The sequence below is a fragment of the Diceros bicornis genome, chromosome 32 (assembly GCF_020826845.1).
Source record: "Diceros bicornis minor isolate mBicDic1 chromosome 32, mDicBic1.mat.cur, whole genome shotgun sequence".
Lineage (NCBI taxonomy): Eukaryota > Metazoa > Chordata > Mammalia > Perissodactyla > Rhinocerotidae > Diceros > Diceros bicornis.
Genome location: NC_080771.1, coordinates 10,601,171 through 10,627,175, shown reverse-complemented (window position 1 = coordinate 10,627,175; position 26,005 = coordinate 10,601,171). Strand labels below are relative to the sequence as shown.

The 26,005-nt window shown below is 56.2% G+C and overlaps 1 protein-coding gene across 2 annotated transcripts in view; it reads right to left on the bottom strand.

Moving 5' to 3' along the window:
• Positions 1–19,850, bottom strand: part of CPNE2 (copine 2) — a 45,779-nt gene extending 25,929 nt beyond the window's left edge. Inside the window, exons 1-4 of one of the 2 annotated variants that reach the window (XM_058527874.1) lie at positions 19,254–19,850; positions 4,985–5,196; positions 2,218–2,397; positions 453–527 (exon numbers count right to left, since the gene is read on the bottom strand). In XM_058527874.1, coding sequence (XP_058383857.1) covers positions 453–527; positions 2,218–2,397; positions 4,985–5,164 — 435 coding nt within the window. In that variant the 5' untranslated portion in view covers positions 5,165–5,196; positions 19,254–19,850. Of the gene's footprint in view, positions 1–452; positions 528–2,217; positions 2,398–4,984; positions 5,197–19,253 lie in introns of those variants that run through there. The other variant, XM_058527875.1, reaches the window with a different exon arrangement.
• Positions 19,851–26,005: the final 6,155 nt, after the last annotated feature.

The following is a 26,005-nucleotide window of genomic DNA, read 5'->3' as shown; positions in this document are numbered from 1 at the left end:
CGCATCTCAGGAACCACTGCGCATCTGAGGAATCATTGCGCATCGCGAGAATCATCGCGCACCGCAGGCATCGCTGCGCATTGCAGCCACAAGCAGAGTTCCGATGGGCAAGGCGCTTCTGAAAGACCCCCAAGGGAGGACAGGCCGGGCCGGTGCGGGAGGGGATGCTGGAAGGGCTCTGATGGCCTCCAGGGAGGAGTAGGAGCGCCCCTGCCCCAGGAGTAAGAGCCCGTGGGGGCCTCTGACAGTCCCCCTACCCCCAGCTTGGCGGCCCCCAGTGCATCCTGTGTGGAGCCAGGAGCCCGTTGCTAAGAGACCTGTTGCTAAGTTGTAAGTTGGGCTTTTTACTCCAAACAAAGCTGGTGATTATCTGCCAGGGAAGCGAAGCGGCCCATTGATGGGGGAGGGCAGCGGGCAGAGGCGGAGGGGGGAGAGCAGGGGGGGGCTAGTACCGTAATCAAGCCCTTCCCCGCAGGCTTGTCATTCATCAGCAGCAGAGGCCGAGTGATCTTCTTGCTGGAGACGATCTGGGGGGGAGAGAAGAGAGAGAGGCGCTCCGTGAGGGCTGGCGGGGAGGAAGATGCTCAAAGGCATCACTCACAGCTCGCTGCTCCATGCCGAGGCTGGCTAACCTCCCGCTGCGCCATCCTCCCCAGGGGAGGCAGAGGCAGCCACTGCGAAGCCACTGGGCAGCTGCAGAGACTGAAGCCCAGAGAGGTTAAGACACTCGCCCGAGGTCCCACAGCTGGGACGGAATCCTGGCAGTCCGACTCCCACCGACCTGTCTCCCCCTAACAGCCTCCCCTGAAGCCATCCACAGACTCCACCCTCCTCAGCGTCTGATCCCTGATGGAGAGGCTCAAACCCGGACTCCTTCTGAGTGCTTCCACTGGTTTGAACAGGGAATGCATTCACACAGGGTTCAGCGGTCAATACAACAGAGAAAGGACAAGGGAGCACAGTGTCGTCGCCCTCCCACGGCCTCTGTACACTCCATTCCCACACCCTGCCTGCCTCCCCCGACACATGCAAGTGTGTCTTTGTGCTGATGTGAGCACGCTCCTGTTGGCCCCGTGCTGGTTTCTCTTTCTCTCCCCAGTCCACGCTCTGCCCGTCTCCATCTGCTCAGTGCCACTGTGGCTGCCTCGTCCTGTGCCCCCGGCCTCTGGCTTGCGGGGATTCAGCCAATGGAGGCGCCAGCAGGAGCTGGAGAGCAGGAGGGGGAGAGGCTGGGCTGTGGTTTGGCAGGAGCTTTGTTGCCTGTCATCGGCCTCAGCGGGGTCCAGGCCTCCCCATCATGGCCACCGCTCTCACCAGGCCCTGGAAAAATGACTTCCTGCCCCACCTCTCCCTCCAGGATAGAGGGCCCGCTTCCCACTGGTGTCAGGCCTGTCCCTGCCCACTGGCCCTGAAGCTCTCTCCTCAGTTCCCTTGAGGGTGCAGACTCATGGCAGGGACCTGATGACACACTCCACTTCCTACACAACTGTGGGGCCCTGCTTTTCTCATTGAACGTCACCTCTTGGAAGGCCCAGGGCATTTCCGTCTCCACTAGGTCCTCTCAAAGCATTTTCCACTTTATTCCCTCCCCCTCCCTCCAGGCTGGGCACTCATCGTTATCCCATGACATATGGGGACACTGAAGCCCAGAAGGGGGTGGGGGCTTTCCCAAGGGCACACAGCCATAGACAATGAATGGAGCTTGTGTCGGGGGCTCCTAGCCCCGCCCCTCCCTCCAGAAGCTCACCAAGGACTGAGCCGGATGGGGAAGTGTGGCGCAGGGGGGGAAAGGAAGTTGCCCAAGGTCACACAGCAAGCCAGCCTCAAAGTGGGACTACCACGAGTGTCTTGATTGCTGGTCAGATGCTCCTGCCCCAGGAAGTCAGGTTCCCACTTGATTACTTCCAACAATCAGAAGCTCTGGCCACATGGGGTCCCCACTCCTGTGTGGCAACAACTGGCTGGCACTGTGCTCGGTATTTTCCGATGGGAGCTCTTCAACCTGGCCCAAACCCACCAGGCTATTCCCTCACTTTTGTGCCTGTCTTTCGTGTCTCTGTTTGTGATGCTACCTTAGGAGCCAGCCAGGAAAATAGGGCTGGGTAAAGCAGGTGGCAGGAGAGACTCCACAAGGGACTGCCCTGTCCTTGGCAGCCCGGTGACGTCTGAGGAGGGGACTGCCCTGCCCTCGCCCACCAGAGGAGGGGCCCCGCTCACCGTGCCCAGGCTGCAGGAGAACTGGCCCAGGAAGTCATGCTCGTCCAGCCGTGTGCTAGACTTGTCCTGGTCGAACAGGGCGAACTTGAGCTTCTGCACCTCCTCAAAGTGGTAGTCGAGGACGAACTTCTTGGAGAACGCGGGGTTGAGGTTGTTGACTGCGGTTTCCGTCCTGTCGTACTGGCAGAGAGGCAGAGGAACGGGAGTCAGAGTCAGGCGCTCGTTCAACCCTGCTCGGGCTGCTGGAAATCATGCTGCTGCCGCGCTGAACAGCGACTCTGTGCCGGGCACTCGTGGCCAGTTACCTGGGTGGCTGAAGCAATCATTACTCGCAGCTCATGGATGAGGACACTGAAGCACAGAGAGGTTAAGTGACTCACCCAAAGTTGAACAGCTAGATGGGCAGGGCCAAGATTTGAATCCAGGTCTGACTCTATCACTCATATTCTTAACTCTCTGACCCTGGGTCCATACATACTCAGGTGCCAGGGCAAGAGCTTGGGCCCTGTCCCTGCCTGGGGATGTAAGTGACAGCAAGTCCCTTTTCCCATCTGGGCCTCAGTTTCCACTTCTGTAAAATGAAGAGATTAGACTACCTGTGGTTTTCATCCTTTTTATTTTGGGAGAACCCTTTTTTCCAAACCACATTTTACACGGAAGCCGAGAGAGGAAAGAGACAGAAGGAGGGGTAGTTACGGGGAGCTGGGGTCAGGGGGTCCCCTCCTCTCCAGGGCAGATGTTGCACCGTGTACAGAATCCTGGGATGTCAAAACTGGGAACTGTGCAGCCCCACGCCCCCGCCGACTGTGGAAACCGACGCCTGGGTAAGCACAGGGCTGTGTCCTGTGGGTCGGTGGTGGGGCTGGGACAGGAACCCCGCCTCTCGGCTTTATGACACTGAGGCCCCAGACCGCGGAGTCTGGGTGACAGTCTATTTTGGGGCTCGGGCTGTGTTGATTTTTCCTCCCACCCGATCCACTTCCAATTGGAGCAGCAGGGACAGAAGAGGTCTTGACCCTGGGCTATTTTTAGCCAGGGTGGCCGGCCTGGGTAGGAGTGAGGTGGTCAGGGAGGGTGAGGGGAATGCCACAAGTAGGGGTGGCGGAGGACGCCATTCCCTGGGGGGACAGGCGGGGGTTCTGGAGGCCTGGCAGAGGGGACCGGGGTGCTCCAGACACTCCGGCCTCAGGTCTGGGGCTCCCCCAGGAGTCCTCGGCTGACCCCACGCCCCACTTCCCACTTCTGGCTGCACTTCTAACGCCCTGGGTGACACAGAGGAGTCCCCACTGGCTCTGACCTCAGTTTCCCCTCTGTAAAATGGGTCAGCAGTCTCAGCCCCCCACTTCTGTGGCATCATAATTAGGACCCAACATCTGTGGAAACTCTTTGTAAACCACTGTATGTTCAGTGGGGTGCCCATTGTAGCCCAGTTGAATAACTATTAAAAACAGATACATATTTTGGAAAATGTACCTGCATATAAAACTATCTGGAAGGCCAGATACCAGACTGTTAGCAGTGGTTCTCCCTCATGGGCGGGCTCCCAACCACTCTGATTTTTTCTTTAGGTCTGTCTGCATTTTCTAAATTTACTACAATGAATATAGACCCCTTTTGGATTGGGAACAAAGCCCCAGTTTGGGGCTGGCCCAGTGGCACAGCGGTTAAGTGTGCGTGCTCCGCCGTGGCGGCCTGGGGTTCGTGGGTTCGGATCCGAGGCAAGCACCAATGCACTGCTTGTCAAGCCATGCTGTGGTGGCGTCCCGTATAAAGTAGAGGAAGATGGGCATGGATGTTAGCCCAGGGCCAGTCTTCCTCAGCAAAAAGAGGAGGATTGGCATCAGATGTTAGCTCAGGGCTGATCTTCCTCCAAAAAAAAAAAAAACCTAACAGTTTGGATTTCTCAATATCTTTCCTCAAGCTGCATCTCTCCCCAGCCCTCAGGCCAAAGTGTGCCAGCTCAGAAGTCCTTGGCTGAGGCACCATCGACATCCCCAGCTCGGGGCTCTCCAAGGTAGGCAGGGGAAAAATCCTCATTTCACAGATGAGGAAACAGGCTCAGAGAGGGACAGTCACCTGCCCAAGGCCACACAGCAGGGAGTGATAGAGCTGGGTCTGGGTCCAGCTCCTGGACCAGAGCCTGAATTCCCTATTTCTCTGTTCGCTCTTCAATGTGTGTTCATTTAGGAATAAGTGTGGAAAATTATTGAAAAAAGTAGAAGCGGGGCTGGCCGCAGTGGTTAAGTGCACGCACTCCGTTTAGCGGCCTGGGGTTCGCAGGTTCGGATCCTGGCCGTGCACCGACACACTGCTTATCAGGCCGCGCTGTGGCGGCGTCCCATGTAAACTAGAGGAAGATGGGCACGGATGTTAGCCCAGGGCCAGTCTTCCTCAGCAAAAAAATAAAAAAGAAGAAGTGGAAGCAAATTTTGTAGTTTTACAAATTTATTTTGTAAAACTCTTAAGATTTTAACTAGATATTATAAGAATTTAAAATATGATATAAAACAATAAATATAAAATTATATAATTATAAATAGAAATCTATGAATTATAATAATTTAAACACAAATGTAACGATTTTAAGTAATATTGTAAATACATTTTAAATACAACTTAATTTGACAAGCAGCAATTTTCTAAGTTATCCCGGCCTACGCTCCAGCTACCTCCAAGGGCCTGACTCGAGGCCCCAGGGTCCAGGGGAGCCCCCCCCCCCGGCACGTCGCCCCCCTCCAGCCACCGCAGACGCTCGAGGGGGCCTCACCTCGATCCACCTGCCATTGTTCTCTGTAAAGAGGACGCAGAAGGGGTCAGACTTGGAGGTGATGTCCCGGTCCAGCAGGCTCTGGCCACTCACCGACAACTCCACCTTGCACACACAATACTGGGAGCCCACGGGGGACACCCCCGCCGCCGGGGCGCCCCTGCCCGGGATGTAGGCCATGGGGGTCGGTGGCGGCAGCAGTTCCTGGCAGTCTAGGGGGATAGGAGAGGGGGTCAGAGGGCACAGACATCTGCTCGGCCATTCCACCCTGGGGGGGCGTCACCCCTGACCTTCAAGATGTGGGTAGAGAGATGGAAGGAAAGCTGTGTGCGTGGGGGATAACACATGCCAAAGCTAGGAGAAAGCAAGCAGTGCACAAAAAAGGAGGCTCTGGTCGGCGCGTTTAGTTTGCCTTTGAAGTTATCCTCTGCTTTGGTTTATCTTTACCTGTGAGATACACACAGGTCCAAGTTGTCCCTGTCAGATCAGCAACAAATCGTGGTGGACATGGGCACCCGAGATATTCATTTTCCCAGGAAAACCTGGGCTTCTCCCAAGCAGTTAACACGGGGGCGTCTTGTGGCTACAGTGGAGCTTATAATTGCTCGGGTTTCCGTCATTGCTTTGGCCACCAGGAAGCTCACTTCTGGTAACTTATCCAAAACTTGACTTTGTTCATTGTTTACCTTGTTCACCTTGTACCCCCGGCCTAGGCACAGTGACTGATGCCTAGGAGGCACTCAGTATACATTTGTTGAATTAAGAAAGGACGAGTATAAATTGATGAGCACACAAACCCTCCATATCGCTCCGATCCTGCCTGAGTTGGTCCTTATCCTCAACACAGAATTTACTCTTTCATCCGTACACGACTTTCCAAAATCCCACGCACCAGGCCTTACGTGCCCCTTCCACTGTCAAGGCTAATTACCGGCATTTGGTTACTTTCAGCGTTCTGTTTTCCTCCAAGCGCAAGGTGTTCATTTGGAGCAAGTGTGGGGAAAGCCATCTCAAGGGGCGGAGGGGAGCTCTGGGTCACAGGCCCTGCGGATGAGCCCTCTGGCTCTCTGTGCCTCAGTTTCCTCATCTGCCCATGAGACATCAAGACACAGTCCCATGAGACTCCTGTGGTCAGATCTTATTCCACTGGTGCATTTGAAGTTAACACAGGCCCTGCATCCGTGTGGACGAGTCCAGCCCCCAAACATTACCCACAAAGGCTGGGCTCCAACTCCTTGACTAGTGTCTCGTCCCCTCCCTGTTAAGTGGGTACCTGGCCCTGCACTGCCCAGAGGAGGGAGAAGGGAGGAGAGGTTCCCTCGGGGAACACGAATCCAACTTGCTGTGCTTTGAGCACTGACCCGAGCTGAGCACATCACCTCACTGTGTCTCTAATCCTTATTCCGTCCTGCGGGGCAGGTACTAATATGGCCCCATTTTCCAGAGGAGGACACTGAGGCTCATTCATTCACTCTGGAGTGTTGACTGAGCATCTACTAGGTCCCAAGAACCATGCAGGCCTGGGAGCCTGCAGTTATAAGACTGTTGGGTCTCAGCCCTCCCAGAGCTCGCGTTCCAGTCTGGCTGAGAGTGTGGGCAGCGCAGCCAGGTCCTGCGGGCTGGAGGGAATGAAATGATGGAAGGCTTGGAGGGTTTTAAGCAGAGAGGTGACATGATCTGATTTGTGTTTGTAAAAGCTCACTCCAGCTCCCGCGGGGAGAAGGGACTGTTAGACTAAGGAGAGGCAGCAGGGAGGCTGGCGAGGAGGTGGCTGTCGTCCAGGCAGGAAGGACCAAAGCTGGGCCCACTCCCCCTCCCTCTGACCCGGGCCACAGCCCACTCCCTGAGCACCAGCCTCTCGCTGGGCAGACATGGGCCCCGGTCTACAGGAGGCCTGGGGAGCATGGGGCTGGCACCAGGGGCCCCTCTCCCCCTCCAGACACAGGGCGCCCCGGGCATGCCTGGCAAGGAGAGGTTCTGGACGGCGACAAAGCCAGTGCTCAGCCCCCTCCCTCCCACCGCCTGTCCCTAGAACCTCATTATAATCACCCGAGCCCAGAGCATCAGGACAGCACTGCAATTTGCCTGCAGGATTTATTCTTGTCGTGTAAAAATTAGTTTCCACTGGAGGGGCTGGAGGACTGCATTCACGCTCGCTGTGTGCAGCTGGGTGGCCGTGCCAAGTCGGGGAGGGGGGAGCGAGTCTTCGACCCAGCGAGGCGGGCAGGGGGACAGTGATGTCCAAAATGGACATCTTGCTGTGGGGCCAAGAGAACACCTGTTTATGCTTACAACTACCTAGACGGGAGTGGGGCACGACAGTCACCCCCCATTCTACAGATGAGGAAACTGAGGCCCAGAGAACAGAAGTCACTTGCACAAGGTCACAGAGCCAGGAAACAGCAGAGGCAGGGTGTGAGCTGGATTTCCAGACCCCCAGGCTGATGTGTGGCCTTCTGGCCAGGGTGGGGGGACAGCCGAGCATGGTGAGGAACTAGGACCCAGGTGGGGACAGCCAGAGAGTCAACCAGGTCCAAGGAAGCCTGAGGTTCAGAGGGTCCTAGTGAGTCCAAGGTCACCAGTACTTCTGGGGTCACCCTGTCCACAGCCCTGCATCTCCCATCACCACTGATGGGGCAGATTCCAGCTCACCCACCTCCTCTCCACTCACGACGTGCTAGATGCCACCTGGGCCACCATCTCCCCAATGCCAAGTCAGACACGTCTATTTTCATCTTGAGGGGTGTCAGGTCCACACAGTTCCTCGTGCATGAACACACGTGTGTACGGTCACAGATACACACACGTCCCCAGACTCACAGACAGAAAGGCACGGCCCATACTAACACCCTGGGGCCACCTCTCCCCACTGCCCCCCACTCTGGTCCAAGCTGCCACCATCGCTCGCCTGGGTTCCTGCACTGGCCTCCTGCCCCTCACCAGCTCGGGCTCCGGCCTGGCTGAGGGCATGGCCAGCAGGGCCAGGTCACAGGGGAGGGTCGGGCTGGGCTGTGCTCCCCGGAGCCCACTGCAGCCCCACCTGGACCAGCTCGCAGGCCCCAGCTAGTGTGAGCGATGGGTGGGGGCGAAGGGGCACTCCTCCCCCAGCTGGTGGCAGGTCCCCCATCTCCAACTCACCCTCTGGCTGGAAGCTTCTGGAGGCCCGAAACGGGGAGCACATGATGTCCGGAGTTGGGGCGGGCAGGGGTCAGAGCCGGCCCTCTGTGGGCCCCTCTGTGCCAGCCCGGCGGCGGGCCGGACCCTGAGGCCTGACGCAATGGAAAAAGAAACCACTGCTTCGGCTGGGCTGGGCCCCCTCCCCTCCTACTCCAGCAAGAGGGCCGGCGGGCAAGGTGTCATTAAGGGAGGGTTGGGCCTGCCAAGCGCATCTGGGCAAGATGGAAACGCTCCCCTCCCACCCCGCTCCCCCTCCCGCCCCGAAGGTAATTTGAGGTTTCGGGCTGGAGAGGGGGCATGGGGAGCTTGTGGACGGTCCTCACTCCTGACCCAGATGGGCACAGACCTCCTGGGGTGACCAGACCCCAGGGAAGGAGATGGAAGGCGGGGATACCGTTTCACAGATGGGTTAACTGAGGCAAAGAGAAGGCAGGGCTTGGGAATTCCTATTCATTCATTCAACAAACATTCCTTGAGGGCCCTGGGGCTATAGCAATGAACAAGAACGAGAGGCTTCAGCCCCAGCAGGGTCCACTGGCTCCAGCTCCTCAGACATTCTACCCTTTAGGCAGAAGGATAGGATTTGGAGACTGGTGCTAAGCCACAGGACTAGAACATTCCACTTTTAGCCAGAAACCTAGGAATCCATCATCCTTGAGCTCTCCCTTTCCTTCACCCGCCATATCCCACTGCTGCTGCTGATTCCACATCGTCCTCCTCTCCCCACTTCCACTGCCTTGGCCCGGCCAGGCCCCCATCATCTCGCCCAGCTATGCACTGGCCCATGACAGGTCTCACTGATGCCACCCCAGCCCCAACTCTCTCCTCCACACCAGAGCCAGAGGAACGTGCACATCAGATGCTCTACCTAAAAATCTTCCAGTGGCTTCTCCTTCCAGGGAAACCCAATCCTCCCCAGGCCGACGGGCCCCACCTGACCTGACCGGAGCTCATGCCATCCTCCCCCTTGCTCCTCCTGCCCCACCTACACTGGCCTCTTTCTGCTCTGCAAATATGCCAACCTCTCTCCTGCCTCAGGGCCTTTGCACTTGCTATTCTTGCTGCCAGAAATGCTTTACTTCACATGACGGATCTAGTTGTCAGCTTAACGTCACCTCCTCAGAGGCCTTCCCTGGTCACCCGAGCTGATGTAATCTCTGTCCCAGCCCCAAGCTGTTTCCTTTACATATCACTGCAATACACACTCATTTTACTTATTTGTCTATTCGCCTTGTATACTGTCTGTCTGCCCCCCTAGAACGTAATTTCCACCAGAGAGGGATCATCACTGCTTCCCCAGCACCTACAGCATCATCTGCAAGTAGTGAGTGCTGAATAAATATGTGCCAAGTGAACGAGAGAGGGAGGGAAGGCACCAAGCAGGCTCTTTAATCTGCAGCCCCAGAGAAATCACAGCCGCCTCCCCTACATACATCACTCGAGAGATGGCAAAGCCGCTTCTCAAGCCCTGGACCCTCAGGACTGCTCCAGGAGGCCAGCAGGAGAGGGGCTCGTGTCTCACTTCACAGGGTGGAAACCGAGGCTCAAGAAAGGGCAGTGGCTTTTCTAAGCCAGGGAAGGACGGTGCTGAGGCCAAGAGCTGTGAGTCCATCCTTCCACCTACCATTGGTCCAGCGGCTCAGGACCCAGGAGCCGGGCTGCGCCCCACCCCGGGGGCAGGAAATGCCGAGGTGGCCGGGAAGGCCCTCAACTCAGAGATAGGCCATGACAGAGAGACACCGAGAGAGGCAGGCAGACGGTGGGGGTCGGAGAGGCAGACGGCTGAGGGGGAGACCTGGAGACCCAGATGGGGAAGAGAAGGGGTGGAAGGAGAGGGGCAGGGCCCTTACAAATGCAGCATCCTGGACCCCCCACCAGACCTGCTCTATCTGAGTCCCTAGAGTGGCACTTACCAGCCTGTGTTTTAACAAGCCCTCCTGCCGACTCTGCGGTGGGCTTCTTGTTACAATGCAGATTCGGATCCAGCAGCTCTGGGGAGGGACCTGAGATTCTGCATTTCTAGCAAGCTCCCAGGCGATGCTGAGGCGGCCCATCTGAGACCACACTCTGAGCATGGATCCCAGATCAGAGGTTGCAATATGGCCTCTCGATGGCTGGCCGCACCCCAGGGATGGCTCTGGTCTAGCTCACACTTGGTGTAATTAGGCAGATGTCATGCTTGGTCCCCACCTACAAGCCCTGCCAGCCTTACATGCTGAATTCCCGGCCAGGTCTCAGCAGACCTCTGAGTCTGCAACCTCTGGTCTAGATGGTAACACTCTGGTAACCGGAACCCTCGGCTAACCAGACGCCTGGTCCCCACTGGCCCTGACAGCTGCACTTACCAAACTTTGACAGTTGGAACGTGTCTTGAATGCGTCCAGATCTAAGTTGCCTCCTTCACCCCATTTCCCAGATGAGAAGATCCAGGAAGACAAATGGCAACTGAATTAGGGTTCTCCAGAGAAAACAGAAGCAATAAGATATCTATATATAGAGAGATTTCTTTTAAGACATTGGCTTATGCGACTGTGGGGGCTGACAAGTCCGAAATCTGTAGGGCAAGACGGAAGGCTGGAAATTCAGGTAAGAGCTGATATTGCAGTCTTTAGTCCAAATCCGCAGGGCAGGCCAGGCAGGGGAAACTAGGCAAGATTTCTGTGTTGCAGTTTGAGGCCAAATTCTTTCTTGGAAAAACCCTAGTCTTTGTTTTTTTTTTTTTTTTTTTGAGGAAGATTAGCCCTGAGCTAACATCTGATGCCAATCCTCCTCTTTTCGCTGAGGAAGACTGGCCCTGGGCTAACATCCGTGCCCATCTTCCTCTACTTTATATGGGACACCGCCACAGCGTGCGCGCCCGGGATCAAAACCTGTGAACTCTGGGCCGCCAAAGCGGAGTGCACACACTTAACTGCTACACCACCGGGCCAGCCCCAGTTTTTGCTTTTAAGACCTTCAATGGATTGGATGAGGCCCACCCACGTAACAGAGAGTAATCTGCTTTAATAAAAGTCTCCTGATTTAAATGTTAATCACATCTAAAAAATAGCTACACAGCAACATCAGACTGGTGTTTAACCAAACAACTGGTCACCAAAGCCTAGCCAAGTTGGCACTTTTAAAATTAACCATCACAGCAACCCTGAGGTCCTAGGTGACCTCCCATGGAGTTCGGGGTGAGCCCTTCCTAATTGTGGAAGCCCGCAGGGCCCACCTCCACCCTGTCAGCTGGAAGGGAAGGGAGGTGTCAGCCTTCCGGCTGACAGGGTGGAGGTGACCGACTGTGCTGATGGAGAAACAATAAAACGAGAGTTATAATAAAGCCTGCCCTGGGCCCTGTGCCAAGTGCATTACCGACTTCAACTTCTAGAGCTTCACAACATCCTTGAGCGAGCTGTCATTACCACCCCCATTCCCTGGATGAGCAAACTGAGGCTTGGAAGGATTTGCATTCCAGAGACGTTGCTACCAAGACTTGGGACAAGTCATTTGGTCTTTCTGACTCTCAGTTTAGTTTTCTTATCCATCAAATGCAAATTACAAAATGCCTGACACACTGTAGCCGCTGGGCCCAAATAAGAAAAACCTCTCCGTGGCTCCCTGCCATTTTCAAACTCCCCGACGTAGCCCCCACACTTCTGGCTCTAGCTATGCGGTTCACTACACAGACATCCAGGAATACTTTTTCTGGCCTCCATAATTTTGCACATGCTATTCCCTCAGCCTGGAATGCCCTTCCCCCTTCTTCACTTCGCTCTTTCATTCTTCAAACTCAGCTCAGCAAAACCAACTGCAATCAATACCACTCTCCCCTACCCCTCCTGGGGATGGCCAAAATAAAAAAGGCTGACAATACCAAGTGTCGACAAGGATGTGGAGGAACTGAAACTCTCCTATGTTGACAATGGGAGTGTAGATTGGTACAACCACTTTGGAGAAACACTTAGCAGTGTCTACAAAAGCTAAATAAACGTATGACCCAGCCACGCCCAGCAGAAACATGCACATATGTTCACCAAAAGACACACACACAGGAACTTGCACAGCAGCACTATCTGTGATAGCCGCAGACGGAACCCCCCAAATGCCTATCATCGGGAGAAGGGATAGATAAATGGTGACTGTCCACACAATGGACTACACTGCCGTGAGCAGGAAGGAACACAAGGGCACCAACAACATGGCTGGGTCTCGTGAACACACTGACGGAGGAAGCCGGAAGTACACGAATACGCCATCCTGTATGATTTCATTCCTAAGAAGTGAAACAGGCAAACAAATCCATGCTGTTGGGGGTCAGGACAGCTGGGCGGGGTGGGGGAGGGGTGTCAAGGACCAGAAGGGGGCACCAGGGGGCTTCGGTGAGGGTCACGTTCTGTTTCTCGGTCTATGCTGCTAACACAGATGTTGTCAGCTTGTGAACGGTCACCGAGTTGTACATGTGGGGTGTCTGCTCTATTTTGCAGGCTATATTTCAAAAAAACGTTAAAAAAAACCACTCGGGGACTCCTCTACAAAGCCCCTCCTGAGGCCCTGGTCATGGAGGGGGGAGGACTTACACTGTCACCGTATTGTAACCACTGGCTTAGGAAATGTCACCCTCACTCGAGCCTAAAGATGGGACGGGATCTTATTTCATCTCTGTTGTTCCCAGCACAGACAGGCACGGGATGGGAGTGCCACAAACGTTTGTGGACAGTGAGGAAGAGGGAAAGGGTGAAGGGAAAAGGATCCGCGGCATCTTGGAATTGCAGAAGGCTGGGACTACGGAGTCACAGAATTCCAGGATTTGGGATTTCTGAATCATGAGTTTTCTGAATCTCTGAGCTGAAAGGCTTTAGAGTTAATCTGGTCCCACCTTCCAGTCACTCGCCAACCCCAGCCACAGCCCCACCACCCCAAGGTCCCGCAGCCCTGGTTCTGGGGGTGGGGGGGAGCACCCAGCCGCAAGCTGCTGGCCCTCCCCTGGGCCCTCCCCGCACACCCACTGCTGCACTGGCTCCAGCTGGGCGGGGTAGCCCCAGAGAGCAGCCCCCAGAGAGCAGGCTGGCGCGCTCATCAGGTGGGGGGTGGCACCTTGACACCGTCACTTCACCTTAGCTAAGGCACCAGCTGCTGCGCCCCGAAGCCACCGCGCTCCGACAGGCAGCCAGGCCGTTACAGGGATAAATATAGACGCAGACAGCACGCAAGAGGCTGCAGCAGGGGTCGGCCCTGACGCCCCCTGAGGCCCCCAGCTGCCGCCAGACTATAATATAAACAGGGGAAGCTATTCTCTGCAGCCCCCACACATCACTAAGCTCTGGTCCCCGGGGGAGGGGGCCTCCCTTGGGACCCCCAGATAACTGGTTCAGCACAGTCCTGCACTGAAGGGCTTGGCCCCGGGGTCTCCTAGGCCATCACTCCAGGGCTGGCCCAGCAGCCTGAGAGGCGGCCTCCACCCTACCCCCCAAGGAGTCCAGGCACTGAGTTCAGCCCTGCTTCTGCCACCCGCTCCCTTCTAGGCCTCCTCTCCTTCACCTGCAAGGTGGGGCTGGCTGCCCTCCCACTGCCCAGGAAGCACCATAGGGGATGGGCGTGGACGTACTCTGGGATGCAGAAAGTACTTGAGGGACCTCGGAGTGGGTCTGGCCAGGCTCAGAGGGTGGACCAAGCTAATGGAGGGAGGAGGACATGGTGAAATGACCACAGGCCAAAGTCGTTCCAACCTGGCTTCATTCGAAGAGGACTGTGGGGCAGCCTGGGGCACTGGGGCACAGCCCTGGGGCCCTACCCACCCGGGGCACTACCACGGGGAGAGTAGGAGACAGGGGCTCCCAACTCTGTGTGAACTCCCGCAAGTCCCTTCCGCTCCCTGTGCCTCAATTTCCCTGCCTGTCAAGGGCCTGGGCTCCTTCCAGCTTTGGGGAGTCTACAGATGCCTCTCAGTCTTTCCTGGGCCGCCCTGGGCTTCCGGCCCCCAGCTCCCGCCCAGAATTTCTGGGCTGACAGGGCCCGAAGTTCTCTGGACTCACGCGGTGCCTGAGCCCCCTCGTGGGTTCCTACAGAGGCTGGGCACCCCGGGTCCCCTCCTCTGCAGATGGGGCTCCCCCCACCTTTCGTTAGTGGCTCCTGGCAGTTGGGGACTTTTGCGCTGCCCACCCCACACCCTGCGGCACTGAAAAGGCACCACTGCCCCCTCTCATCCAGACGGGGGAGGGGCCTCTCTCAGCCTCCGCGCAGCCCGGGCCCTCCTCGGCTAGTCCTTCACCAAGGACATCGCCATCCGCTCTTCAGTCCTGGTCCCAGTTCCCAGGAAGTCTTCACTGTGGAGATGGGAATAACAGCCCTGACCCGCTGCTTCCTGTGTGCCCGGCCCCGCCCTGAGGTGTCCATCAGTCCATTTAGTCCTCCTCGCAACCCCAGGAGATGGGCCCCAGTAGTACCACCCCATTTGACAGATCAGAGAACTGAGGCTCTGTGTATGTAACTCTGCGTATGCAGCTCTATGTAACCTGCCAGTTAGAGATGGAATTGCATCCCCCAAAAAGAGATGCTGTAATCCTGACCCCCAGTACCTCAGAGTGGGATCTTATTTGGAAATAGGGTCTTGCAGATGTAATTAGCTGAGATGAGCTCAGACCAGAGTAGGGTGAGCCCAACATAACTGATGTCCTGATGGAGGATGGATGATGTGAAGACACAGAGGGAAGACAGCCCTGAGAAGGAGGCAGAGATGGTGGTGATGCGGCCACAAGGCAAGGACTGCCCGCGGGTACCAGAAGCTGAAGAGGCAAGGGAGCACCCTCCCCAAGAGCCTTTAGAGGGAGCGTGGCCCTGCCAACCCCTCGAATTTGGACTTCTAGCCTCCAGAACTGTGAGAGAATATATCTCTGTTGTTTTAAGCCACCCAGTTCGTGGTACTTTGTTACAGCAGCCCTGGGAAACTAATACACTGCCCAAGGTCACTCAGCTAGTCGGTGGGAAACCAGAGTTTGAAACCAGGCAGCTCGGCTCCCCAAGTCCTTTCCCTGGACTATTACCCGGGGAGCTCGGCTCTGGCCCAGCACAGCATGGCCATCCCAGGGGCCCAGAGGGCTGTGACTCGGAAAGATGGGGGCCCAAAAGGAGGGATGGGCTGGACTGCATCAGCTGGGAGCTGAGCATGCCCCCTCCTGTGTCATGGGGAAGGGCCAGCAAGGGCGCAGAGGGCAGGCCAGATGCCCCCAGCTCCTGACAAGATGCCAGAGCCACTGAAGGAGACAGAAAGCTGGGGCGGGGAGACTGGGCGCCTGGAATACACGAGGCATGTTCCCACGGCAGGGCCTTTGCGTGTGCTGTTTCCTCTGCCTGGGACACTCCTCCCTGGTTCATTCATTCAAAAATATCCACTGAGCACCTGCGGGGCACCAGGCAGGCTGGGACCCAGCCATGGATGAGAGACCAATACCGTCTCAGCTCGAATGTCACCGCCTCCTCCTCAAGAGGCCTCCCTGACCCCCAGCACACCGCCCCCACCTCCATCACCTCACCCTGCTCCATTCTCTCTAGGGCATCTTCCACCACGGGAATTTCCCCGCTTCTTTGTCATTTGCCTGCCTCACTCCATCCCCCACTCCTCTCGGAGCTCCGTCTTTGTACTCCCGGCTTGGGCACAGTCCCTGGCCCAAAGGAGCAGCTCAGTAAACATTTGTTGAGCGACGAACTGATGGCTGCAGGATGAGGGAAGTCTTCCTGGAAGGCGGGGACGCAAAGCCACAGGTGGAAGAGGCATCACAGCATCTGTGCAGAGCCCTCTTCAACTCACAAGCCCTTTCCTAGCTGCCTTAAGAACCCCATGAAGAAAGCAGTGGGGGAGCTCCTGGCCCAAGGATTCCCATTTCCTAGATGAAGAAACTGAGGTCTGAGGGGTTAAGAGACGTTGCCCAGGCCACACGGGGAATAGGTGACTCTCCCCAGCACACCTCAGTCCCCTGGGTCGGCAGGCAATGGGCCAGAGATGCCCCCTCAGGGGGGGCAGCCACCATCTCCACCTCCCCCAGTCCTTCAGTGCCGGGCGAACCCCACCTCCTCCCAGACACACACCTTGCCCTATCCCCCAGGCCAGCGCTTGTCCCTCCTCCATCGGCAAGTCCACTGCCCTCTGATGGTCCCCCACACTCAGCATGGTGAGACAGGGAGCCCTCCAGATCCCAAAGGGCAAGCTCCTGATTCTTCCAGGCTGCATCACCCCACATCACAGACCCCTGTAACAGGAGGCCACAAGGAGGGGTAGACTCAGTGTCAACAGACACTCACAAACGTTTACAGAGCACCTATCTACGCGTAGGGAGAGAGCCCTGAACAAAATTGACACTGGCCCCCCCGGCCTCCCTTGTGGAGCTGACACTCTTTGAGGAGGGGGCCAGATAATAAGCTGATACACAAATGCATAAATAAGACGACTGTGGAGAGTGGCTAATGTCTGGAGAAAAATTACACGGCGATGTGAGAGTGAGTGAGGGATTAGTGACTAGTTCCATCTCAGCCCCTGGAGGAAGGTATGGATGGGGCTAGTGGGAAATGCTCCCTGACACAGAACAGCACAGTCCACTCCACTACACCACAGAACGGAGGCTGGGTGGCCCAACGAGCAGAGAGGACACAGGGCTGGGAGCCAGGAGGCGCGTCCGACTCCTGCTCAGTCCCCAGGCACTGCGGGACCTCAGGAAACACAACTCCCCTCAGGACCCCATATCCTCCCTCTGGACGGTGGGGCGTGGGACATGATTGTCGCCGTCTCCAGCTGCTGCCTGCAAGACCCCAGGGTGCAAGGAGCTAGCCCTGTGTCCTGCAGGGCCGGGCAGGAGGGGACGAAATCCCACCCCGTGTCTGAGGCCATATTCTCCAAAGGGGAGAGCTGGATTGCTGAAGTGACAGCCCCTGTAAGGGCTGGAGGACGGGAGAGGGAGGGAGACCTCCATCAGGCAGACAGCACCCTGGCCCTGGGCTGGGGGCTTCTCAGGAGGGGACCTTGCCTGGCGACAATGTTCCCTGCTCCGACAGGAGTGAAGGATTCTTAGAGAACGCTCTTCTGTTCTCTGTCACTCCTTAGAGCCCTGTGAGGCCAGCCCAAGGTGGGGGAACCGAAACATTCGACCGGATCTACATCCATGGTGTTCTCCTGGGCTGGGCAGAACCTTCCCACTCAGGACCCTGCCCCTAGAACAGTCCACAAGTCCAACACTGGGATTCTGAGGCTCCTCTCTCCAGGGAGGAGGTGGGAGAGGGAGAAACGAGCTGGCTTGAGAAAACCCCGGAAGGAATCCTAACTCAGTTACCATATCAGGCTTGCTGATATCCCCACGAATAATGATAATGATGGTTAAAAGATGATAAAGGTATACGGAGTTCTGTTCTCACTGTTTAACAGGTATAGAAACTCAGGCTCCATCCCCGGCCCTCTTCTGATGTCCCTAAGGTTTTAACTCTCCTGGCCTCCGGGAGGGAGGTCCCTTGAAACACCACCAGAGACACCATACCTGCTGTTCATGAAGTGCATCCCACTTTGCAGAACACCGGCCCCCATTTCCCAGTTCCAGCCTCCCAACAGCCCTGTAAACTGGACTGTGCCATAGTTTGCTCGTTTTACAGAAGGAAAAGCCCCAGAGCCCAGGGGGTGAAAAGGCACACAGACAGGAAATGGCAGAGGGCGAGGAGCACCCAAGTGACCCCACTCTTAGCCCCTGGTTCTTTCAATGGAGAACCTGTCTGGGTGACCCCTCCCATTCCGGCCAGCTATGTTACCTGCCTGGGGCAGTCCCAGAACCCACTGGGCCCCAGGCCAGAGGGACTGTAATAAAACCTTCATGCTTGCACCCAGTCCCCAGGCGCACAGGCCCTGGACCATCAGCCCATTTTACAGAGGGGGACCAGGAGGCTCAGAGGGGAGGAGGGTCTGGGCTGGGGGTCCACTGCTGGGTGGTGTTCAGACCCAGGTCTCCCAGAGCTCCCCATCAGGGCTGGCCACTGGCAGGCTGCAGCCGCCGAAGGTTAAAACCTCCCCCCATTACTGAAGCTACGGGTGCCCCAAGAAAGGAAAAAGCCCCCCACCCCTCCGTGACAGCCCACACCCCTAGTCAAGCAAAACCTAAGGGCAGAAAAACAAAGGGCGGCTTAAATAATTCTCCCAGCTTCCTCGCCCTTGTCACTTCCCTTGTCACATAACAGGGCTGGGGAGTCACAGACTGCAAGATAAACCCCCAACTGTCACCCCAGCCGTGGGCTCCAGTTCCACCTGTGACCCTGGGCAAATCACAGCTCCCTTTGCGGGAGCCCCTTCCCCAAAGGAGGGCTTGTCCAAATGGAAGGGGGAGCGAGGCTGGGGGATGGGATGGGATGGGAAGAGAAGGGAAGAGCGAAGGGAGAGCCGTCCATTTTCAGAGAAGCAGCGCTGCGGGGGACCGGCAAGGAAGAAGCGGCCTTGCTCTCTCTCTCTCCATGCCCCCGCCCCCAAACACACAGGTGCCAGACAGCTTTTGAGAAAAAACTAGTTTGCAAATATACTTCGACTTCTGGGAAGCCGCCCAGCACCACTCCCTCTCTTTGCTCCCTCTTCCCAGGCTGGCAGCGGGCTCTTGAGCACTTCCGTGGGGCGGAGGGTGGGGTGGGGGAAGGGGGGGTGCTGGGGGGTTGGGAGTAGGGAATGAGAGCGAGGAGAGGGGCCCCAGCCTGCCTGCCAACAGCCAGCCCGACCTCAAGTCTTCAGCAGCTGGGATGGTGGCGGGGACTCCACCTTCCGGACGCTCCCAGGCTCACTCGGGGGAAGGAGGGGGGCTCCCTACAACAGCTAGGCTCGGACCATCAAGGGCGCCACCCTCCTCCCGCATCCTGTCCGCTTTTCCCCCAACAGCCCGGGGAAGCCGGGGCGCCCCCGCGTGGCAGGGTGGGAGCTGAGTCACCCAAGCGCCAAGTCTGGGTGCGCGCCGGTGGCGCGGGCGGGGGGCGCGTAGCCCACCCCCTCCAGGCGGGACCCAGCTGCCTTCCCACCCGCCACTGGCGCCAGAAGGCGAGCCCCAAGGCCGAACTTGAGCACTCACACCAGGGCGCCCCGCCCGCCCCCGGCCCCACTCACCGCGGGTCCCGCGGGCGCCGCCGCCCTCAGCGCGCGGATGCCGCTGCCCGCGCTCCGGGCCGCCGGGGCATCCCCGGCGCTCCCCTGCTCGGCCGGGCCCGCGGGCGCGGGACGGGCTCAGGGCGCTGCCCGCGCGGCCATGGCCAGCTCGCGTGCGCTCCAGCCGCGCGGGCTCCGGTCCTCCTCCGGGCCGGGCGGGAGGCGGTGGCGGCGGCTCGGGCTCCTCCCTCCGGCCGAGGGGGGCGGGCGTGGGGAGGGAAGTGGGGAGACGAGGCGGGTGCTTCCTGGAGGGGCGAGCGCTCCGAACGGGCGGAGCGGGGGCGGTGTCCCGCTCGGGCCCGCGGCTCCGAGCCCGCGGCTGGCGCGCCCTGGCACTCGGGGCTCTCAGCGCCGCGGGGGCCCGAACGTTCGAGGCCAGAACCCGAGGGTCGGATCATTCGAGGCCGGAATCCGAGGGTCCGAACGTTCCAGGCTGGGACTCCGAGGATCGGAACGCCTCTGGTTCGCACCTGTCCCAGGACGGCGCCGGGGGAGCCTCGGGCACCTCCGAGTTCTGAGCTCTGTGCGCTCGGGGCCGCGGACCCGGGAACCGGGGGATGGGCTCAATCCGGGCCTGCAGGGCCCCCGGGCACCTCTGGCGGCCTCGACCCCAGGGGCTGATAGGCTCGGCGCTGCGCCCTCGGGGATACACCACAGGGCTGGGTTCTAGGCGGTATTGGGCAGCACTAGGACCGCAGTGTTTTCTTCCTTTTTTTTTTTTTTCTCTCAATAGTAAAAGAGCTTGGCATTTTCTTGCCGCCAGAGACTGGGAGGATGACACATATTTCTCTGACAGAGACGATAAAATAAAGACAGTTCGAACAGTGCCTGGGGCTAGTCAGCGGGAGGGCGATTTAGGCGGGTCCTAAAGGCCCGGGCGCTGAGCCCCGCCTTCTGCGAAGGCCTTCTTTTCCCCAGAAGAGGTACCGATTCTTGAGAAATGCGTTTGTCGCTGGGCACTCAGCGGTGTTTACGCGCCCCCCCACCCCATTCAGTGCCTTAGACAGGCGAACCTCATTTATCCCGATTGTGGGGGACGGAGCTGACTCAGGGATCCCAAGGTCACGTCCGAAGCCCTTGGCCCTGGGGTTCAAGCTTCGGTTGCGGGTTTTCCATTCCAGGCAGGTGAGGGTTAACTGGGACTCACGCTGCAGCCTGCGAGCCTCCCTCCACGTCTGAGTCACAGGCACTTTGCAGCCTTAGAGGGGCGGCCACTAAACAGCCCCAGGGCTCTGAGCTTTGTTCTCTGCCTGCCTGTCCGCTATCCATCCTTCCTTTCTCCAATCTCTCCTCCTCTTTTTTATTTTATTTATTTATTTTTCCCCCAAAGCCCCAGTAGATAGTTGTATGTCATAGTTGCACATCCTTCTAGTTGCTGTATGTGGGACGCGGCCTCAGCATGGCCGGAGAAGCGGTGCGTCAGTGCGCGCCCGGGATCTGAACCCCCGGCTGCCAGTAGTGGAGCCCGCGCACTTGACCGCTAAGCCACGGGGCCGGCCCTCTCCTCATCTTTCTTTTACCCAAGTCCTCAAAGCCCTCAGCCCAGCTGTGGGGCAGACCAATCTCTGGGCATTCTTAGACCCAGCTCCAGCCCCACTTGCTCCAGGAAGCCTTTCCTGATTGATCTGGCCCCCAGAATCCCTCTCCTCCCCTTGCTCTGGAGCCAGAGAGCCAGGCACTGGGATGGACAGTGGTGAACCCAAGCAGAAAGTCCCTCTCCTCAAGCTGCTCGCCTCTTGGGGACAAGACCAGGCGATCATATGACTATATAAAAAGTGCAAAGGCTGGAGGCTGGGTGGCACAGAAGACCCAACTCAGCCATGGGAGTCAGCGATCTTCCTCTAGGGGCCCTGAAGGATGAGCTAGTTGGGCCTGCCAAAGGGGAAGAAGATACGGGATCTCTGGTCAAGGGGACAGAGAACAAAGGCCACAGGTCACAGCGATTCCACTCCTGGGTATCTACCCAAGGGAAATGAAAACGTGTCCATACAAAAACTTGGACACAAATGTTCATTGCAGCATGATTTAGAATAGCCGAAAAGTGGAAACAACCCGAATGTCCATCAACTGAAGAACGGATGAACAAGCTATGGTCCATCCGTAGAATTGATACACACACGTGTCCGGTAGTTTCACAGCAAGCATCTTTACCGCAAACATCTTTGCTGCAAGCATTGTCACTGCATAACTAATTGGCAGTAAGACAATTGCTGTAAAAGATAAAATCATGAAAAATAAAAGAGAGATGTTAATTAAAAAGGACATAATGAAACATGAAAAAATGAATAACAAAATTAAGACTTTATAGCAAAATGCAAACTATTTGAATACATTTAAAATGTGTATACATAGGGGCTGACCTGGTGGTGTAGTGGTTAAGTTCACGTGCTCCACTTGGACGCCCGGGGTTTGCGAGTTCAGATCCTGGGTGTGGACCTACACCACTCATCAAGCCATGCTGTGGTGGTGACCCACATACAACATAGAGGAAGACTGCCATGGTTGTTAGCTCAGGGCCAGTCTTCCTCAAGCCAAAAAAAAAAAAAAAGAGGATGATTGGCAACAGATGTTAGCTCAGGGCCAATCTTCCTCACCAAAAAATAAAATGTGTGTATATAGATTCACGGCAATACTGCCCAAAAAGCTTATTTTATTTATTTTTATGTGGTTTGTACCTAACTAAGCACTTGTCTTCGTTCTGTGGAAAATATGGGTTCAACTCCATGCCCTCAAAGAGGCCCTGGGCCCTCTTTTTCTCCTCCAATGTAGTGTGTTTCAAAACAAGAAACTGACTTTTGGGGCAAATCGGTGTCATCTGTCAGCTTGATAAAACCGTCAATAACGTCGCTAACTGGAAGAAATGCTAACTATTTTGAGACCACCACTACAGCCCCCATGTCTACTCGTCGCTGTACAGACCACTACGAGGGCTGGCTAAGATTATATCATATAAAAATGGGGGTAACTGTCAGACCTTCGTCAATGGAGAAATGAAACCAAACTAACAAACAAAATAAAACAAAAACTGTCAATCAGTCTTTACGGCAAAATTGCCTTCTGGCCAATTAGTTATGTGGTAACAATGCTTGCTGGCAAAGATGTCTACCAAAGATGTTTACTTGGAAACTACCTAGAACCACACACACCGTGGAATATTATTTAGCGATAGAAAAGTATGAAGTACGTACAATAGGGATGAACTCTGAAAACTTATGCTAAATGAAGGAAGCTGGCCACAGAATGATGGCTATTGGCATGGGGTTTCTTCAGGCGTGATGAAAAGTGTTCTACGATTAGATTATTGTGATGGTTGTACACTGTAGACATACTCAGACCATTGACTTGTCTACTTTAAAGGGTGACTGTTGTAGCATGTGAATTTTTTTTTTTTTTGTGAGGAAGATCAGCCCCGAGCTAACATCCGTGCCAATCCTCCTCTTTTTGCTGAGGAAGACTGGCCCTGGGCTAACATCCATGCCCATGTTCCTCTACTTTTTATGTGGGATGCCGCCACAGCATGGCCTGACAAGCAGTGCGTCGGTGCGCGCCCGGGATCCGAACCCCAGGCCACCAGCGATGGAGCACACGCACTTAACCCCTACGCCACGGGGCCGGCCCCTAGCATGTGAGTTCTATCTCAATAAAGCTGTCTAAAAGAAGTCAGGGACAGGGCTGGCCCAGTGGCATAGTGGTTAAGTTCTCGCTCTCCGCTTCAGCAGCCCAGAGTTTGCAGGTTCGTATCCTGGGTGCGGACTGCCGCACTGCTCATCAGGCCATGCTGTGGCAGGCATCTCACATACAAAAAAGGAGGAAGATGGGTATGGATGTTAGCTCAGAGCCAATCTTCCTCAGCAAAAAGAGGAGAATTGGCAACAGATGTTAGCCCAGGGCCAATCTTCCTCATAAAAAAACCCCCAAAAAACAAAAAAAAAAAACAGTCAGGGATCGGGAGAGCCAGAGGTCAGCTGAGGAAGGCCAAGTGTCCATCATGGATTGATTCTACGCTCTGTCTTTGCTCCACACACGATGCAAGGCTGTTACTGCATAAACGCTGAAGAAGTCTTTCCTTGACCTGGTAGAGACCTCTGGGCACAAGCAGGAGGCCTGCATTTCTCAAAATAGGCCGATATTGGGGTGTATGTGTATGTGTGACACCTGCCACCTGGGTGTTTGTCTCCACAGTCTAGGCTGCGTGGAGAGGCAGAGCAGAGTAACCAGGGGTGGCTGCAAGCTTCGATGTGCTCATGAATTAAAGGCATGCTGAGGGGGCACCGGCTGTGTACCAGGCTGGCCTCCGGGTGTGTGAGTGAGGCGGGAGAGGGTGAAGGGTGTCGCAGTTGTCTATGCTGATCACAAATCACCCTAAACCTTGTTATCTCTCACAGTTCAGGGGGGCAGCTGGGCTCGGCTGGGGCAGTTCTTTTCAGGATTTCTCATATGGCTGCAGTCAGACCATGGGGGCTGGGTCCCAGAGTGAGCATCCCAAGAGAACCAGGTGGAACCATCAGCCCCAGCCTTGCACTGGAATATGCCTATGTGTGTATATTGGGGGGGACTGCAGGCCCAGCCCAGGAGACTGATTCTTCCAGCCTAGGCCACTCAGCCTGGGGACCCCAGTTGGCCTTTGTTCTCTAGAGAAAGCTCCTCTTCTGTCACCTCCTCTTCAGGGCAAAGTTCACTTTCTGAGCAGCCCAGGCGGGGCTGGGGCTTGTGTAGGATGAGTAACAAGGTGTGGCTTCTAAGGGTAAGGGGGAGGGAGGACTGCAGGTCTGGGGGCTGGGAGACACACAGGGTGGGGGTGAGGTGCTTCACCGGGGTGACTGGGGGGCGGACAGGAGGAAGACCAGCCATCCGGAACTTTCTGAGCCCAGCCCTGGGAGGATCTTTATCAAACCAGCCACTGCAAGGTCTTTCCCGGGCAGCTCAGGATGTGTCCAGAGGGCGTGTCCAGCTCTGCTGGGGCCACGGCCCGTAGGCCTGGCCTTGGTTATGCAGGAGTGGGGCTGGGGAACAGAAGCAGGCCAGGGAGGGTGCACGGCCCTCCCACCTTCCACGGGGGCCCACCGTCTGAAGACTGCACAGACCTGCAGACCAGTTACATCCCCACCCCAGGACCACCCCAACGTCCTCCTTTCCTTCTTGCTCCAGGGTTGGGATCTGAGCTCCACCAAATCCTTGCTGTGTGACCTTGGGCAAGTCATGTTCCTCTCTGGGCCTCTGTTTTCTCATTTGTCAGGAGGAGATTGTTACTGAGATTGTGGCTAGGGATCTCGAGAAGGTCACGGATGGTGAAGCCCTAGAGCAATCACCAGGTAAGGCAGGCGACAGAGGATTTGGAACCCTCCCCGAGGGAGCATAGAGATGAACCAGAGGTCATCTTTGCGGCTGGAGAAAGTAGGTCCTCGTGCCACGTCTCCGTTTGCTCATCTCCTCACCATACAGAAGAGGAAACTGGAGCAGCACTTGTGGGATTAAGAGCCTCGAAATTTGAAAGTAGTTAAGAGAGTAGATCCTAAGAGTTCTCATCTCAAGGAAAAAGATATTTTTTCTTTTTTTGTGAGGAAGATTGGCCCTGAGCTAACATCTGCCAATCCTCCTCTTTTTGCTGAGGAAGACCGGCCCTGGGCTAACATCCTTGCCCATCTTCCTCCACTCTACATGGGACGCTGCCACAGCATGGCTTGACAAGCGGTGCGTTGGTGCGCGCCCGGGATCCGAACTGGCGAACCCCGGGCCGCGCAGCAGAGCATGCGCTTAACCACTTGCACCACCGGGCCGGCCCCTCTTTTTCTTTTTTTTGGTATCCATATGAGATGACGGATGTTACCTAAACTTATTGTGGCAATCATTTCACAATATATGTGAGTCAAATCATGAGGCTGTACACCTTGAACTTATACAGTGCTGTACGTCAATTATATTTCAATAAAACTAGAAAGAAACAAAAAAGTCACGAAGACCCAGGTTCCATTGCTGGTGCTATACTTCCTAGCTGTGCGCCTTTAGGTAAGTTAGGAAACATCTCTGGGTCTAGGTGTCCTCATCTGGGAAGGGGGATGGTCACCACGCACTCAGGTGAATATAAGGGGTGTCGGCGCAAATTCTTGCCTAGCCTCTCGGAGAGGCGGCATATTCCAGACCAGTGGTCTCCAACCATCGGCTGCACATGAGCGTCACCCGGGGAGCTTTCTAAATACTCTAGTTTAAAGAGGTATTTGGAAAAGCTCCCCGGTGACGCTCATGTGCAGCCAGGGTTGAGACCCACTCACTGGTCCCTAGCCTCACTGAGCTAAGTGTGATCCAGCAGCATCAACATCGCTTGGGGGCATCTTAGAAAGGTGGAATCCCAGGCCCCACCCCAGACCTGCTGAACCAGAATCTTCATGTTAACAAGATCCCCAGAGGACCCAACGCACATTGACAGCTTCTGTAACTGCGATTTTATAGTTTGAGAAGTACTGGCCTGGACAGTGGATTTCAGACATGTGTGTGTTTGGAGAAGGACAGAGGAGGCAATTTGGGAGGATTTGAGGCCTGTGGGGACAGGAAGGGAGAGTCCGTGGCTCTCATTAGAAAGGTGGATATTCAATCTGTAAAACCATAGGACGGAGGCCAAGTGACAAAGTAGCAAAATGAACTTATCCCCCCACACATCTGTGGACAGCTAATTTTTGACAAGGGAGCCAAGAACATACAATGGAGAAATGAAAGTC